Genomic DNA, 17936 nt, shown 5'->3' on the forward strand with positions numbered 1-17936 from the left:
GGGATATCGCCGACCCGTCTGGCCACAGTGCGGTGCCATGTGCTCTGGGATGACCCTGCTCGAGCAGAGCGCGCTTTGGGACCCGTCGTGCGAGATCGCCGCTGCATTCCCCTTCATCCCGCACACCCCTCGGAGCTCCGTGTTACGGGCAGCGCGGGGTTGGGGCTGGGCGGGCCGGGGTCCGGCGGCCGTGCGGGGCCGTGCGGGGCCGAGCGGGGCCGAGCGGGGCCGGGGCTCCCTCAGGCTCCCTCAGGCTCCCCCCGGGCGGGGCAGGGCGGGGGCGGCCCCAGCGCCGCGCTCCCCCCGCGCTCCCCGGGCGCGCTGCAAGATGGCGGCGGGAGCCGAGCGCGGCGCGGCGGTGCCCGCGGAGGAGCCGCCGCCGCTCAGCGCCGAGGAGGTGGCCAGGCGGCTGGCGAGCACCCGCCGCCAGCTGGGCAACCGCCGCAAGATCCTGCTGAGGAACCTGCCGGCCGAGAGCAGCAGCCAGGTACGGCCGCCGCCGCCGCTGCCCGCACAGCCGCCCGGCGGCGTGGCGCGCTCCCCGCCCGCGCCTCAGGCGGGGGCCGGCGGCGGGGAGAGGAGCGCGGGGCAGCCGCGGGATCCCCGCGGGGCTCGGCGGCCGCGGGGCGCTGCTTTCCCCCCGGAGCTGCCCCGCACGGCGCCGGCTGTGCGGGGCGGCTTTGTTACCTGGCCAGAGCTCCGGCTCGCCCTCAGCGGGGGCCACGCCGGGCTGGCCGGGCGCCGCTTCCCCCGGGGAGCGCCGGGGGTCGCGGCCCGGGGCGGGAGGGAGCGAGGCGGGGGCTCGGAGCGGGCTGAGCGGGTAACGGGAGCGCCGCCGGAGAGGCGGCACCTGTGTGCGCGCAGGTAGGGCACTGCAGCGCAGCCGCTTTCCCCTGCGAAATCTGGGCGAAGAAAAAGCCTCCAGACTGGCTTCTTTTATTTATTTTTTTTTTTTTTTATTGTGAGGTGAGCCAGACGTAGAGAGGGGAAAGCGGTTTTCCGCAGTCTGACGGTGGTTTAGGAAAATTCCGCTCAAATTGCTGCTGTTGGTAGGAGATGGTCGCTGAACTCTTCAACCGACTGCCGTGAGTCAGATGCTGAGGTGATTTTAGCTGCACAGTCGCTTCACCAGCTCCAAACACAACTCGATGCACGAGTATTAACCGAAAAAAAGAAAAAAAAAAAAAAAAGTAACTGCGGCTTTTGTTCTGCTCTGCTCCTCGTCTGCCATCCCCCCCCTCTCTAAAGCACAGGTGGTTTTAGTACCTGCGGGGTAAGAGCAGCACGTGCAGACTCTCGATTCCCGCATAACTCCGGCAGGAAAAAAGGGGACTATTCATTTTGGAGAGGCTCTTGGAGCTCTCGCTGTAATCCGAGCCGCAATACCCAGCTGGCCGCTTCTTGCACTTCTGGCTGTTTTGTTCTCGCCTCCGCGGTGCCTCTGGCTCGGTGAGCCTCGTGGAGCAGGTTGAAAGTTTAGGGATGACAGCTTTGTTCAGGGCGCTTTAGGCACCTCTGTTTCCAGCCGCCTGATCGATTGCCGGCTTGGTGAAGGCTGCTAATCTTCGTCCCTTGGTGAAGTGTTGACAGAGAGGGCTTTGCTGGTGTGTCAGCGGATGCTCGCTGTGGCTGGCCAGGACAGCAGCACTCTCCGGCGTTTCCAGTTGTGTCCCTCGCTCCCGCTGCAGCTCTTTTTTATCGATTCCCGTGTGGGAATTCACCTCTGTGGAACCTCTCGGGTTTGGCGTTGCTTGCTCCGTGTGTGCCGCAGGGAAATACCAGCGCCGAGGTCAGGTTCGGCAGCCACTTCTGGAAGTTTGCCTTTTTATTTTGATGCTTTAAAAGCAGCGCTTCTCCTGTGTATCAGCTCTGATGTTGCCCTGAACACCGCGTGCAGATCCTGAAATGCACTTTGCAAACTGTCGTTTTGATTTTTGACGTTGATGAGCACTGGTGGTGGTAATAAAGTCAAAAGATACAGAAAGTTTCTGTCCTGGGGCAGTTTTGGAAAGAAGTATGTTTGTGGTCGGGCATGTTAAGTCTACATGTGTATGTGGTTGTCATACACTCCCAAAATTACTATGAAATTTAACGTTTCTTGTTGCCAGTTCACACCCGTGGTAAACACGGGTTTGTCTTCTGTTTTCTCCTTGAAGTAATTGGTGAGGCAAGTGAAATCAGATAAACTCTTTCTGACCTGGCCAGTTTTATTCCCTGTCAAGAGGGAGATGAACATCACTGAAAGGCAGCCAAGTCTCCCAGAATAGGTTTTCAGAAACGTAACTATTCATCTCTGAGCGTTGGGGTGTTGGCTTTGCTGCCATTTGTTGTTAAGTGAAGAGTGAGGCCGGGATTTACCCAAAACAGTTTTGAAGTGACAAATGACTGTTCTGCTGATAGAGAGAGAGGGATTGGTGGGGACCCTCAGTTCCTTCAGAAAAGTGGGGAAAAGACTGTAATTTTGTAACATGAAGTTACGTAACAAATGTAATTTCTCTGCCAGTTGTAGCTACATATTAACTTTATTATTGTACTTGTAATCTTCTATTACCTTTGGAGCCCCACCTGTGTTAAACCAAATTTAAAAAATTAATTACTCTCGAGGGCACAGAAGAAACGTCCCTTGGCCATGAGGTTTCTCAGCCAGAAACAGGTTTGCAGCCTCAGAAGCCAGACAGAGCTCAACCTGCAAGTAGATGTCTGCAGGATCAGGGTTTCTTCAGGCAATTCTCTCACTGCAGCCGTGGAGAAAGGGTTTTTTGTGGTGGATCTGTGGTGAACAATTGACATCCTCACTGTTCTTGAAGGCAGAGTCTCCATTTGCTGTTCAGTTGGCAGGTCTGTCGATGCTGAACTCTTGCAGAGTTGCCAGGGAGTTCCCCGAATTCATCCTCCAGCTCAGCATCAAAGCTGTGGTGTGATAACGACCTAAAAATGGCCACAGGCTGTTGCTGACCTCTCTGAATCTTCAGATCTTTGGTGTCTGTGGCAGTGACTGTGCCTGGAAGGCAGAATTCAGTCCTGAGGGTGGGGCAGGATCACCAGAGGCTTCCCCAGGGATCCACTGTGCTCCTGCGGCCTTGGCAGATCTCACTCCTCCAATTCCAGTTGCTCTTGCCAGAGTGAGGAAGTGTCCTGTGCTATTAGAACACTAATTTTTTTTCATTTGCTGGCTTCATTAGGGCGGGGCAGTGCTGTGGGCTGTGCTGCAGTAGGATTGTCCCCTCGGTGTCAGTCCATTTGAGGAGCAGCCGATCCTGAGGCTGTTCTTGTTTGCATTAATGGCCTCTGATGTCTGCAGGAGGAGTCTTTGCCAAGAGACATAAAAGTGAGCCTGCTTGTGGTGATTCCTTTTCTCCTCGGCAGTGGGATCTCCTGGGTTGCCTTGCTGTGTGTGTGCATCTCCCTGAGCCACCGGCCCTGATCCATCATCCATCCCAGCAGCAAGAAACACAAGGGATGTTGTAAGAGCAAAAAATTGCAACCAGAAGGTCTTTGGGACGACCGTAAAACTGTTCCCGGTGCTCTGGAGGAGGAGGAGGGCTGCTCTGAGCAGAGGGAGGGAAGGAAATGCCACTTTCCTCTCTCCTTTTCTGCTCAAGAGATGCCAAGAACTTCAGGATGGAAGTGAAATTGTACCTCACTAAAAACAGGAGGTTTTATTTGGAGCTTGTGTTGGTTTTACTCCAGCCAGCAGGGGAAAATTTTACTCCAGAATCAAGGGAAAAACAAAGCTTGGGAGTTAAGAACAGTTTAATTACTGAAGCAAAATAGAACATATCTAAAATTAATATAAGACTAATAATGCTAATATCAATTGTAATAAGAAGGAATTTAAAGCCAAGAGAAACAAGTGATGCCCAGTGGAGCTGCTGAGCACCCACTGGGTGATGCCAGCTGCTCCCAGTTTAGGTACTGGGCATTCTGTGGTGTGGAGCATCCCTTTGGCTCTGCTCCCTCCTGGCATTCCATGCCCCTGTGCATGGCAAACTGGAAATTTCTTGGCTCAGAGTTAGGCTCTGCTCAGCAACAACTGAACCATCCCAGTGTTACCAACATCAGTCTCATCCTAAAGTCAAAACACAGCACGGGACCAGTGAGAGCGAAATTAATTCTGTCACATTTCCCAAACCAGGAAAGTGCTAATTACCATTTACATTTTTTTTTTCTGTAATTACCCCAATGGATTGGAATAATTGATCTCGGTTTACTCCAATTTGTTGGGATTTTTTTTTTTCACTGTTAGATGCTCCTTAATTATGGCTGATGAACTTCCACAGGGGCAGTGGCTCATCACTGGGACACCGTCAGCAGACTGATATGGAATCCCAGTTCCTATCCCATGGAGTTCCTGCTGGGAGGATTAGACCTTAGCTTATTTTATCTTTTTTTTTTTTTTTTTTTTGCTCAGCATCACTGAGATTTGTAGACAAATCTCCAGTGTTCTGTGCCAAGGTCAGCTGCCCAACCAGAGCTGTTGGCTTTTTGCTTCCTCTCTTTGCAGAGAAGAGAAGATGCTGTGGAAGATCCAACCATTTTTGGGTTGATTATCCCTAAGCGCCAGCATGTCACAGCTCTACAAAATAAACCTGATGGAGGGGATGCTCTGCTTTAATGTAGGGCTGGTTAATTATTTTAATTAACCCTGTGGTTCTCCCGGCCTGGGACAGAATCCAGAGAACAGTGAAACACTGAGGTGTTGATTCAAACCTTGTCCAGTCCACCTGGGACTGGGATTTATTTGGACCCATTCAGTTTGTTTTTTTCTCTGCTGTCTGTTCCTGATCAAACCCCAAATCACTCCTTAACCTGGTGCTGTTTCTGGTGGGGTTGTGGTATTTTTTTCCCCCTTTCTCCCTGGATTAGCCCTAATTTTTCCTTGCTTGATGGGAAGCCTCTAATGAGGTGTGATGATTGAGGAAATGCTCTCTCCAGTCTGTCGGAGGCCAGACCTTTAAGCAGAAGGGCCTTTGTGTTTTCATTACTCCTCTGTCACAGTGCCTGAACATGAAAGGCACATTGTGGAGAGGGAGCAGCTCTCCTGCCTTCAGATGGACGTTTTAAAATTTTTTCCTTTATTACTTTTCTTTTGCTTTGAGCTCCCGCTCTCTCAAGTTACCTCTTTCTATGTCTTTTCCCTCTTTCATTTTGCTCTCACAGCACCCAGTGTACCCAGGAGGGTGGAATTGATTTCCAGTCCCATAAAGATCCTCTTACCAACACTCCCAAAAGTCTCTGGAAGATCAGAGGAAAAAGTTTTTCATTCCACTGAGGAATTGTCGCTTTCCTGTCTTCACATTTTCTCACGTTACTTCCCTGAAGATCTTGGAGAGCTCTGGTCTTACAAAAGTGAGAATCGATCCCCAAACACAGAGGTTTGCCCCAAAAAGCAGTTTATGGCCTGGAATGACAAGGCTTGAATCCATTTCAGGGTTCCTAGGTTGGGATTGTGGAAATGGAGAGGGAATGAGCTGAGCAGGAGCTTTGGGACACACCTCAGTGCTCCCTGTTCCTGGGCAGGTCTCACACTTGATCCTCCACCTTTGCTCCTCTGAGAACTCCCTTGAACTCAGCTCTGAAAACCACTTGGAAGTTGGGAAGGAGGAGATGTGGTGAGCCCAGTCTGCCTGAAATGTTACTTCTTAGGGGGATTTATCCAGCAGTTAATGAAGTTTTGGGGCCCTCCTACCTCTCTGATCAGGAGATGGTTAAAATTGCACTTTGGTTAAAATTTGCATCAGTCCTTTGGTTTTTTAGTCACCCTCCTGTTGGTGCCGAGTGCTGCACTTGCTCTCCAGCAGAGCTCAGGGTTTCCCCCTGAGTAACATTATTTAAACTGTGCCAATATTCCCTTATTTACTAATTATTATTTGCTTAATATCTGCAGTGAAATCCATGTGTCATGTCATGAACTCAGCTATTCAGCAGTCTAAAATCTGAATCAGATGAACACCCCATTATATCATTTTGTAAATGTAAAGCTTTTTTTTTTTATTTTTTTTCTGAGAACTTCTCTTTCTCCTGCCCTGCCTGCACAAATGGAACAAAGCCTTTCTCAGCTGTGAGATGATTTAAAACTTCTTGGTTGGCCAAGTAACTACTTTAAACTTAATTGATTCCCATTTCAGGCATATTCATGTGAAGTTCAAGCCTTCAGCTGCTCAGGGAGAGCCAAGTTATGGACCAGGCTTGGAGAGTGTTTATGTTGGAGACTTCCCTAAAGCTCACTGCAGAAATCTGGCCAAGGCACTCTTAGAGCTGTTAAATATTCTCTTGCCAGAATAGCACAATTATTACATTTCATATCAAGGTCCAGTTTTACATCTAGAGAGAGAGGAGTGCTTGAGTTTGGTGTGCTGTAGGCTTTATATACATTATTATATATATTTTATGTATTGTTCCAGGTGAATAGTGAGAATTTACTGGATTTTTTTTTCCCCTTGCACTGTGAGAGTCTGGGTAGGAGCAGCTGCTTTTGTTAGAAATAAACCACTGAGCTTTACTAATTTGATAAGTGTGCCTGTGAATGTGTCCCTTTCTCATTTGTGTTTAAACAGTGCAGGTACTGAACACAAAGGTCCTCTCTAAGGAATCCTTTCTGTCTCAGAGGTGCAAGTCTCACATTGGTAATAAATGCTGAAAACTCAGTTTTTGTTCCCAGGAGAGGACTGGGCAGGAACTGAAGTATTTCGAGGCCACCTTTACAGTAGTAAATAATACACTTTTTTAAAGGATAAAGAGTGATTTCTCTTAAACCCCCTTTATTATATTTGATTTTGCTTTTTCTGCTGATATTCACGTACGGCTTATTATTTCCTAGTTAAATCCTAATTTAATTTAATTTGTACTGATGACAAGATTATCTGCTTTTAAAGCTTTAAGGGGCTGTAGAGTAGCTGGACTTTATTGGTTATATTTCAGCTCCAGGAGCACAAAATCCTGGAATGGTTTGGGTTGGAAGGGACCAGACAGAAGCACATTATATTTTTGTTGTCAGAATCTACTTTGTCCAGTGTGTGACACTCGAGCCTTCAGCGTGTTGGTAAACATTGCTGTTGTTTATGGGATGTTAAATGAAGGTTCCTGTGGGAGTTGTCAGTCAGTTTTTGTAGATTAGCAGATTAATTGATTTATTAACGAGGGAAAAGCCCTTCGGGAGGAGCAGCTTTGTCACTGGAATTTTGGGATGCGGATGTTGGAGCACGGACGAGGTGGTGTCCCCGTGGCTTGGCAGCCACTGCTCAGCTGTGGCACCCCTCAGAGTTTACTCCTGCTTTACTACAGCTGGGAGCAGTGCTCAGGGTTTGCTCCCTCTCTGCTGGGAACGGGAACGAGCGTTCCCTGTTTGTTTGGGCCGTTCTCAGGGAAACATCCCTGTGCTTACATTCCTCCCGAGCTAACGGCAGCACGGCAGAGCATCTACCTGACTTGGCTGAGCCCCTTCTCCTCCTCCCGAGCCAAAAATTCCCTCCTGGCCCAATCCTGGAGAGCTGACACTTCCCTGACACTTGTGTCCTGAGCTGGGAACAACAGCACAATGGGAGGGAGCTCTGTTCCTTCTTTTCCACCAGACCTGAGTGCCAGGAGATGGTGGAAGTTTAGAGAAGTGCCTGCCTTGGCAAGCGGAGACATCCCAGTGCAGCACCCAGATGTTTACAGCTGTTTCACTGAAGGGAGCACACGTCTTCCTGCAGTTGGCAGCGTGTGTTTTATCTGTGTAAATCCTCACGGACGGTGTTTGTGTGAGGAATGCTTTCACTGGAACACCAGCTCCACAGGGGAAGGTCTCAGCCCTACCAGAACCTTCCTGGAGGAATCCTCTGCACGAACCTGGCAGTGTTCGCAACCACCTGTGGAAAAAATATTTAAAATATTAGTTAAAAATAGTTATAAAATAGTAGTTAAAATATTTACCGGATTTCTGTGCTTACATCAGGCTTTATTTTAAATCTCCCTTATATCCTCATCATTTTTTAAGAAGAGATCTCATCATTATCTCCCAAAGAGTTGTTCAGTAGGGGATGTTTTTCCTCTCAAAGTTTCAGGTACTTACAAACCTGGCAGTGTTTGCAACCACCTGTGGGAAAATATTTAAAATATTAGTTAAAATCAGTTATAAAATTAGTTATAAAATAATAGTTAAAATATTTACCGGATTTCTGTGCTTACATCAGGCTTTATTTTAATTCTCCTTTATATCCTCATCATTTTTTAGGTGAGAGCTCATAATTATCTCCCAAAGAGTTGTTCAGCAGGGGCTGGTTTTCCTCTCAGAGTTTCAGGCAGTTACTGGGAAATCATGTGGAATCATCTGACACACAGATGACTTTCAAAAGAGTGTTCAGAGCTGTTTGAAATCCCATTTCCTGCCACCTAATCATCATATAAAACTTCCCAGTGTTGCTCTTGTAAAATAATACAGGAAATCAAAAGGACAAATATTGTCCCTCTTTTTCTGAGTGGGACAGGAACAAATTGTTTGGAGTTTTCAGTGGCACGGCACAGCTGAGCTGCCAGAACTCTACAGAAAGTGTCATTTCAGTCTCTCACATCTGAGAATGACCCACCTAATTCTTGTTGGAGAGGTGTCCTGACTCACATCCCCTGCCTGGCTGGAATTTTGGGCACATCTTGCATTTCAGAAACCCCATCCTTGTCACGCTTTATTGGAGGACGGAGAAATGCTGCCGTGTTTTATTAATGCAGTGTTTGACAGCTGTTAAATAGTGAAACCAGAGATTGGTGCTCTGCTGACTAAAAGGTGTGTGCACCTGATACCCCTCACAGAGAACCCAATTAACCTTTAGGCTCCAAATATTGAATTACCAAACTGGCAGCTACACTCAGCTGCTGGAAATCAGCCGGGATTAAACTTTCAGCCGAGGCTGGTTGATTATTTTACTTGCAGAAATCATCTTGCACCCTTGGGTGTGGGATTTATCCAGCTGAAATAATGTAAATATCCAGGTTGTTATTGCTCCTGGTTTTTCCCTTGGGCTGGTGAATGCTCATCTCTGCTTTCTCACCGCTGAACTGACAATAATTTGGGGGGTTTTTGGGGCCACGTGCACCTCGTTTTTTTGGGAATAGCTGCAGCAAACTCCTCTTAGACTTGCTGTTCCCATTAATTACTGGGAGCAAATAACACTCCTGGGATCTGCTGAGCAGCTGTGCAGTAATTGATAGAGGATACTTCCCAGGGGGTACTCTGGCCACAGTTATCTGCTGGGTGAAAGAATATCCATTATTAAGAGTGCAAATCGATTAAAAGTGAACTTGAGCAGGAGACTAAAAGCAGCAGTTGGCTTTTGGGGCAGCCTTGTGCCCTCAGTAACGTTTGGTGACGTGATGCTGCCGGTGCTCCTGGTCCATGTGGTATTTTAGCTGTGCCAGTCGTGCTCCAGAGCAATGGGAGAGGGTTTTGCTATTTAACGAGCTGTGATGTTATTTGTCTTTATCAAAAGACGCTTACAGGACGCCCTTTTGTGTTTACCTGACCCTACAGAATGAAAAGTAAATGAATCAAATTCAGCCAGCCAGTTTTGTGTGTGAGATAACAACATTGCTGCAGCAGTGTCACCAACTCCTTGAAAAACAAACACTTACCAAGCGTTTCTATGGTGAAATTCTCTCTTTGTTGGGGAAGTTTTGGGTTTTGTTTGAAAGGAGGATGAATTTATACACTTGCTCGGTTTGGTGACTTATTTACCTGATGTTACTTGTACTTCTCCCTTGCAGGAAATCCACGACTTGTTTAAGGATTATGAAATCAAGTATTGTTACGTGGACAGGAATAAAAGAACAGGTGAGAACTGGGAAATTTCATTTATTTCAGTTCTGTGAGGAACATCATGTGCCGTGTGTGAAGTCATGGACTGTCCCAGCTTGTCTGGTGGCCCTCAGTGCCTTTTTTGTCACCTTCTACTGAAGCCAGTGAAAGTTGGGAACTTTCTGGTGCTGATCAGAAGCTTTTTGGTCCACTCTGGTCTCTCTCAGGAGTTCAGTGAGTGTCCTTTTGGGACAAAGCTGACCTCAGCTGCCTGTATTCCTTTGGAAAACTGGTCCTGAGGCCTCTCTTGGGACAAACCACACGTGCCTGAGAGGGAAACCTGCCCAGCTCCAGTTGCATTTGCAGTTTGCTGACATCAGGAAACACTTTAGCCCTGTGAGGCTCACCCGGCCCTGTTGTAGGTTGTCCAGAGAGGTTGTGGAATCTCCATCCTTTGGGATCCTGGGAACCCATCTGGGTGACCCTGCTTGAGGAACAGGTTGGACGAGAGCCCCTCAGGAGGTCCCTGCCACCCTCATCCAGTTTGGGGATTGTGTGAAATGCTTTATGGACCGAAAACCTCCCCAGAAAAAGATCTCTTACCCCAAAGTGAGAACTCGTGGGTGTTGTCAAATCAAAGAGATTCCATGGAATCTGTGATGGGTTGACTTCAGTGGAACATTTAATTTAGTACATAACAGTCTGCTAGTAGAATATTGAATTTTGTCCCCCAGCTACAAAAGCGGGTTGGGTTCCAAGCGGTGAAGTTGTGTGCACCACAACACAGTCACTTTTGGAGTTAATTCCCCGTGGTGTTTCATTGATAATCCCAGATTTTAGATGTTCTGTATGTAATCAATCTATTTATTGTGTCTTTGGGGTAAATGTGCAGCTCTCACCTGTGGTTTCAGGGGGGGAGGGAGAGCTGTGGCTGCAGATCCCCTGGGGTCGGTGATGTCCCCACTGCTCCTGTCTTGCAGCATTTGTCACCCTGTTAAACGGGGAGCAGGCGCAGAGCGCCATCAGGAAATTCCACCAGCACTCCCTGCGGGGGAAGGAGATCTCCGTGCAGCTCCAGCCCACGGATGCTCTGCTCTGCATCACCAACCTGCCCCTCTCCCTCAGCATTGAGGAGTTTGAGGAACTGGTCCGTGCCTATGGCAACGTGGAGAGGTGTTTCCTGGTGTACAGCGAGCTCACCGGCCATTCCAAGGGCTACGGATTCGTGGAGTACATGAAGAAGGACTCTGCTGCCAAGGCCAGGCTGGAGCTCCTGGGCAAGCAGCTGGAGGAGAGCACTCTGTTTGCACAGTGGATGGATGTGAACCAGCTGACCACAAACCTCATTCACTCCAAGTGCCTTTGCGTGGATAAATTACAAAAAGACTGCGCCGATTCCAAGGAGCTGATCCAGGCGTTCTCCCTGAAGTACAAACCCGTGTTCTGCCAGGTAGGGTGGGTTTCTGCCTTAGGGAAAAGCCAGGCTGGGATTGCAGCTTTGCCTCACTTCACCCTTGCTGTCTCCCAGTTCTGTTTTTCCTCTGATCACTCAGCTGTGCATCTGCATGGTGCTGGGAGTGGTGGTGCTGAGCTGCTCTGGGTGTGATCCGTGGTGTCTGGGAATTCTGCAGGACACCACTGCAGTGAAATGCCAGCAAAATGTTTGGAAGACATCCCCTTGTATCACTGACATCCCCTCATGTCATTGACATCCCCTCATAGCATTTACTGAAAATTATTTGGGGTTTTGAGAGCTTTTAAGGTTAAATCTTGCTGAAGGTTTCATTGCTCAAAGAAAGCCAGAGTGCATGAATACCACAAGTGCAACAGTTCAGATGATGCAAAATACATCATAGAATTAATATATTTAACATGTTTTTCCCTAACTGAGGAAGGTGCAGGCTTGGTTTCTTGGGTATTGTCAGGGATAGAAGTGACACATCTTTTGGAAAGTTGGGAAGCACAGAAGAGTTGGATCCTTGCCTTTGTAGTGCAGAGGTTTCCTTCTCATCCTCTTGGCTTGTGAGATGAGATCACAAATAAATTAAATATTTATGACGAGATCACAAATAAACGTGGCACAGATAGGTCATCATAAACAGGCAGTAGAAGGAAATCTTTCCATGGAACCACACAGATTTCAGTTGCAGGGTTGTTTTTTTGTTGGGTTTTTTTTTTTTCCCCTGAAGTCTCTTGGCAGGCTGCTCAGGGATCAGCCCCAGGGATGAGCACCCAGACATTCCCAGCATGTGGAGCTGAAGGATCTGCAGCCTGACCACCTGCAGGCCTCTCTTTTCCAACTCCAAAGTAAATCCTTAGACTTGCTTGATCCAAATCCACCAGGAGATGGATAGATTGCAATTGACTCTTCCCAGAAAATGCCCATTCCCGGTGATTTTGATCACAAGCCTGGGAATGAGTCTGGCTTCAGCCTCACCTCACTGATGCTTAAATTAAGGAGCTCTTGCTCCCCGTTATTCTCTTCCTGTAAGAAGGTATTAAATGCTGCACCCAAGTCCCCTGCTCAATCTTTGTTTAATTAGCTCAACAGATTGATCCTTTTAAGTCTTTTCCTTCAGGGCTTTTTTTTTTTTTTTTTTTTCCCAGCTGTCAAATAATCCGGGAGCTGTTCTCAGCTCCCCCAACGATTTTTCACCATCCTTGAAAATTCCTGAGCTTCAAAGAATAACAGACTTCTTGGGGAAAGATGGGTTTTCACTGCCAGAGCTCTGCTGTGCAGTTAGAGGCACCCAAAAATGGACTTTTTACCTTTTGAAATCATAATAAATCTTGGGTCACGCTTGGTGTGGGTGAGGAGAGCGAGAGATATTTTCTGGAAAACTTTAATGTAGCTCTTGTGGTGCTGCCATGACTCAGTTCTGCTGGGAGCTCATGCAGTATTTCATCAAGTAGATACAATCCCTTGCCCAGAATTCCTACCTGAACTCGTGAAATAAACTCTGGGTTTTTTCATCTCATCCCAAAGTTGCCATTATTTTTTTAAAAATCATTTTGATTTCTCCTCTGTTGACGACAGAAGTGTTCTGTCAGGAGCAGCTGAAGCTAAATACTTACACGTGGATATTAGGGAGAATGTGTTTTGTCCTTTGTTTTGACAAAATGGACCAGAAAATCTCATTTTTTTTTCTTCTGTCAACTTTAAATTGTCACTTAAAGGTCTCCACCCTTATCTGGGTGGGAATAAAGAGCTTTTTTTCAGTTCCTGTTTACCTGGGAAGCTGAAAAATTCCTGAATCCTTTGCAAAAATATTGGTGGCTGCACTTGGGACATGTTAAGGGAGTTTTAAACTGTGTTTTATTTTAGCTGAAACTAAAATACAGATGTTCCATAGCTTCAAACCCTTCTTTCCACAAGGACCTTTGTCGGTGCACCTAAACTGGGATCAGAATAAAACATAAATATGAAATGTATTTATATAGGAAATAGGTGTTCTCCAGAGCCAGGCTGGGACAGTGCCAGTAAAGATCTGACCACCCTCTTCTTCTTCCAAATCTTTGACATTTATATTTCAATTGTCAGGAGAAGTTTGTGGGGCTGAGGTTGTTTTTATCCAGCGCATTCTGGAGGAGGTTTTGTCTCCTCCCCACCAGAGCTGGTATCACTTTTATCACTCCCATTCATTTGGGGACTGGAGATTTTTTTCGCCCGAGCTTCGTCCCTCCCTTCTCAGCCTGTTTTTTTTTGTTGGATTTAAATCTGCTCATTCTCTCTCAAAGTCTGCACACAAAGGCCAGGGCAGCGTTTGCCACGTAAGCCCTTTTCCAGTCTGCTTGATTGATCAGTCTGGCATCTTCTCTTGGCATTCCCCACGGCCACAGCCTTCACATGCTCCCCCCCCCAAAAAGGCACCAGACACTGGTGGAATTTGCATTGTTGCATGTTTCAGCAGCTGTCATGCACCCTGACGAACGACACTTTGATTGTTGCAGGCTGAAAAGCAATGAAGAAGAACGAGTTTATAATTATCCTGCGAAATAAAACCGCTTGTGGCATCCAGCTGTATTTACAGCTCGCTCCTCATTCCTCCCCTGTTGTTTGAATATTGTGTTAAATGCATTTCATAGCTGAGGGTCTCCCTGAGGTGAGGTGGGAATGAAGGTTGGGATGGAAGAGATAATGGAAGGAATGACCAGATAACCATGAGGAGATAATCACGAGTGCACCAGCAAACAGATGAAGACGCAACATCCAATTAATTTCCTGCGTTTTCAGAAAGAAACCTCATGGTTTGGGGGGGGGGAAATACTAACCTTGAGTTGTGTCAGCTGTGCAAGATCTTGCAAGGGGCAGGTGCCACTCTTGCAGGGCAGCAGCTGGAATTGCCAGTTTTCCATGGAGAGCTGGGAGCCGCTGTTGTCGTTGCAGTTTGCCCAGGACGAGGACGGCGGCAGCGGCGACTTCGCCGTGGTGGAGTACGAGAGCGCGGAGCAGGCGGAGAGCGTGCGAGGGGCCATGGACGGGCTCACCATCAACGGCAGGAGGGTCCACGTGTCCTTCTGTGCCCCTGGAGCACCTGGCAGGAGCACCTTGGCAGCTCTGATAGCAGCGCAGAGGATGGTGAGATCCCCGGGAACCCCTTTGGGATGAGCTCGTCACGCCTCAGCTGCGGCTTGGCGCTGCGAGGAGAACGAGCCAGGCTTGGGGAAGCATTTTGGGTTTATTAAATCAGGTTGGACAGGGCTTGGAGCAGCTCTGGGATAGTGGGAGATTCCCTGCCCATGGAGAAGGAGCCAGGCTTGGGGAAGCATTTTGGGTTTAGCAAAGGCAGGTTGGACAGGGCTTGGAGCAACCCTGCCTTAGTGGAAGATTCCCTGGCCATGGTAAAGGGTGGAGCTGGATGGGCTTTAACCAACCCAAACCATTCTGGAATTCTGTATAAATCAGCCCAGTTCAGGCTTTTCCCTAGGCAAAGATGGCCAGGAAGAAGAGAAAATATATCCATAAAATATCACAAAGCTACCCCCACACAGCTCCGGGATTTTAGTAAATGTAATCTCCCGTGAGAGAAATCATTCCAGCTCAAAACAAAAGTGACTGGGAATGAGTCACTGGACGAGCTAAAACTTGGTTTAAAACAGAGAGGCAAGAATTTGTCAGCTTTAAGATAAATTTCAAGGCAGGAGAAATAGGTTTGTTTCATGCTGGAGGTAGAAGAAAGCTTTTTACACCCACATGTCTTACCAAATGATTTCCCTGGAAATTGGATGTGATCGGTGTTACATGGAGAGGCAGGAGAGTTCCCTCGCTCCAGCCAGCTCTGTAAAAGAGATGAGAAGTCTGTTACAAGATCTGGTGCTCATGGCAATGTTTCTTACTCTCCTGTACTGAGATAACTCTGGGTTTAAGGGAAAAAGAAAAAAAAAAGAAATGTGCTTGAAATTTTGTTGGAATGGTTTGTTAGGTGTTTCATTTGAGGGGGAAAAAAGAGCAGGAAATGGGGAAGGAAATAGTTTTTTTTCTGTGAAATGTGTACATTGCCGTTGAAGTTTAGGGGATTTAAATGTTTTCGTTGTTTTCTCCTGCCTTTAACACTTTTTCTCTCTTCTTTGGAGATGAGGAACAATAGGAAAGGTTTGCTTCCAGAGCCAAATCCGGTGCAGATCATGAAGAGTTTTAATAATCCAGCAATGCTGCAGATGCTGCTGCAGCCCCAGCTGCGTGGCCACGCTGTTAAACCTGGTAAGCTGTTCTGAAATAATGGAAAATTCAACCTTGTTCTTCGTGCTGCAGGGACTTTTACAAAGTAATTAAGTAGAAATGATGTTTGACATCTGTGCAGACGCTGTTTCAGTGCGTTTGTGCAGATAATTTCACATTTTCTGAAAGCAAAAGCAAGAGGTGCTTTGCTACACTTTTGTGTTCGGGTAAAATTCAGTGTTCCTGCAGATATCCTTGTATGAACTCTGTGGGCTCTGAATATTCATATTAGAAATGGGTTTAGAAAGAAACCTCTCGTGCAAGACTTTGCTAAACTAAAATGTGATTGTAGATGTGAATTTTGCAGCCGGAGTCTTTCTCCTGTTGCCAATGTAAATCTTTATTCCTTTGGCTGCTGCCACAGCTGCGCGGAGTGTTTATTACAGCATCAGCCAGAAACATTTCTGTGTTCTAATTAGGATGTGAATAAACAGAAACCCTAATTAATCACATTTCGAATGGGGCAAGGGCTCAGAGCAGGAACCAGGTGATGAGGAGATCAGGTGGGGGAGAGCTGGGAGTGTGGTGACAAAGAAACCCAGGAATGGAGTGAGAGGTGACCAGGGCAGAAACACTTGAGCTAAATCTGAATTTGAAGCAGTTTCAGATAAAGCTGAGAGCTGGGATCAGCTCAGGAGTGAAACTCTCAGGTGTGGAGGGGACCTTGGAGCTCTCACATTCTGGTGATTTTTACCTCAGAAGGTTTCACAGCCTCTCCCAACCTAAACCAGTCTGTCATTCCCTTACAATGACCTTTGTACCCTTCAAAACGTCCTGGAAAGCAAATTAAAAAATCCAAGATAATTCTAAAGATTTGTTACTTGCCTAGTTTGTAAAATACACGATTTTTTTTTTCTGTGTGTTTCTCGAGCAGTTCTTGGAGCATCTGCAGGTTTACCTCACCTCATAAATTCAGCAGTTGGGCCGCCTTTTTTACAGCTGAATAAAGTTCATCAGGTATGTGACCAAAAAAAAACCCAAACTGTCATCAAAAGAGGTATTTGGGGAGATTTTAACATGAGAAATCCTAAAGTTTTAAGGAATTACAGCTGAAATCCAATGTTCTTGTTAGAGCTCTAAGGAAAGTTCTGAGATGGGGGAGCAGGCAGGAGTTATTTTATCTAAATTTTTTGACTTAAAACCTGCCAGTGTAAACAAAACTTTGTCATTACTGGCAGAAAAAAACCCTCTTTAAATCCTCAAGGAGCCTGGCACATCCCTCTCCCTTGGAGCAGCTCATCCACACTCCTGTAGAGCCTTTGTGGATTTATCTGATTCAAACCCACGAGTTCAGCACCTTCAGCTTGGTTTTCAAGCTTGCAGGGACCCAAAAGTGCCATAAAAAAAGTGGTTTGAAAATGTTCTTTGTTACTTATAAACCCCTCGAGGTCCTCCTGCAATTCCAGGAGGAATCCCAGAATTCCTGAGAGATGATGGGAAGATCTTTGGGATGAGTTTGTGTTAGAAATTGAGAAGGAGAAAATGCACCCCCACAAACCAGAATTTCTGCCTTGAGCTGAGCTGCTCTCAGGGATTTCTCCAGCTCTTTGCCAGGAGCCAGAAATTGAATTTATTATTCATGGTTGGGATTTACACAAATACCTACAAGGGACTGGAGTTGATCTCTTGGCCTTACTTTTTCTGATGTTTCAGAAATTCCCATTTGAAAAAACCAAATCCCCTTCAGCATCAATTATTTCTGCAGTTCTTTTGGCAAACACAGGCTAAAAGAACTAGAAAAAGACCCCGCTAGAATGCAGAAATATTCCTTCTGTTTGTATTTTGAGCTTTTCTATTTTTTCTCTAAAAACTGGTAGGTGAATACATTAATTTTGAATAAATGCTGTTAATTTATTCAAATAAATAAATAAAATTAAATTATTTTAATAAAATGGATTGCTTTTGCCCATATCAAAAAGCCACATCATTCTTTGAGGTTTTTTTTTTTTTAACTTAAATGACATTTTCAATTGGTCTGTTTAAGTTCCTGCTGCTCTCTCTTCTTCCTTGGAAGGCAGAGCGAGTGTTTGGTGCTCACAGCTGGAGCCAGGGATGTTTTCCACAATTAGCAGTGGGATTGATGATGATCCAAAGGTTTTTTTTTTGCAGTGGTTTTTGGCTTGGGAGAGCTGCAGCCAAACAACTCCATGTTTTCTCTGTCCAGAGACTTTAAAAGTCTCCTTCTCTTCCCGGGAGCTTCCTGTCATTTAATGAGCTCCAAACCTGAATTTTAGAATGAGCTGATGATCCCAATTTCTTCTCTAAGTCACATTTTTCTCTTTTTGGGTGATTTATTTTGGAGAATTCTCCAAAGGCAGAGAAGCAAGTCACTGTTTTATTTTTATTGTCTTGAAATTCATATTATTGTCTTGAATCACCTCCCCAGTCACGCTGATTCAACTCCCTGCACGTCTTGGGTTTCTCTTTTTATATTCAGGGCTTTGTAAA

The 17936-nt window shown here is 46.5% G+C and overlaps 1 protein-coding gene and 1 long non-coding RNA gene across 8 annotated transcripts in view; one reads left to right on the forward strand and one right to left on the reverse strand.

Moving 5' to 3' along the window:
• Positions 1–298: 298 nt before the first annotated feature.
• The window catches only part of RAVER2 (ribonucleoprotein, PTB binding 2), a 29155-nt gene continuing 11517 nt past the window's right edge, over positions 299–17936 (forward strand). For 4 of the 7 annotated variants that reach the window (XM_066192987.1, XM_066192990.1, XM_066192985.1 and 1 more), the window contains exons 1-6: positions 329–487; positions 9739–9805; positions 10750–11219; positions 14157–14348; positions 15344–15470; positions 16363–16445. In XM_066192987.1, the coding sequence (XP_066049084.1) occupies positions 329–487; positions 9739–9805; positions 10750–11219; positions 14157–14348; positions 15344–15470; positions 16363–16445 (1098 nt within the window). Of the gene's footprint in view, positions 488–9561; positions 9621–9738; positions 9806–10749; positions 11220–14156; positions 14349–15343; positions 15471–16362; positions 16446–17936 lie in introns of those variants that run through there. The other 3 variants (XM_066192991.1, XM_066192992.1, XM_066192988.1) reach the window with 2 other exon arrangements.
• LOC136294321 (uncharacterized) lies at positions 6664–8679 on the reverse strand. The gene is made up of 3 exons (XR_010722363.1): positions 8568–8679; positions 7932–8077; positions 6664–7850 (listed from the first exon to the last, which is right to left on the reverse strand). It is a non-coding gene; the product is annotated as an uncharacterized lncRNA (long non-coding RNA).

The sequence above is a fragment of the Chamaea fasciata genome, unplaced genomic scaffold, assembly GCF_029207755.1.
Source record: "Chamaea fasciata isolate MVZ Bird 193981 ecotype frontalis unplaced genomic scaffold, bChaFas1.0.hap1 SCAF_10, whole genome shotgun sequence".
Classification (NCBI taxonomy): Eukaryota; Metazoa; Chordata; class Aves; order Passeriformes; family Sylviidae; genus Chamaea; species Chamaea fasciata.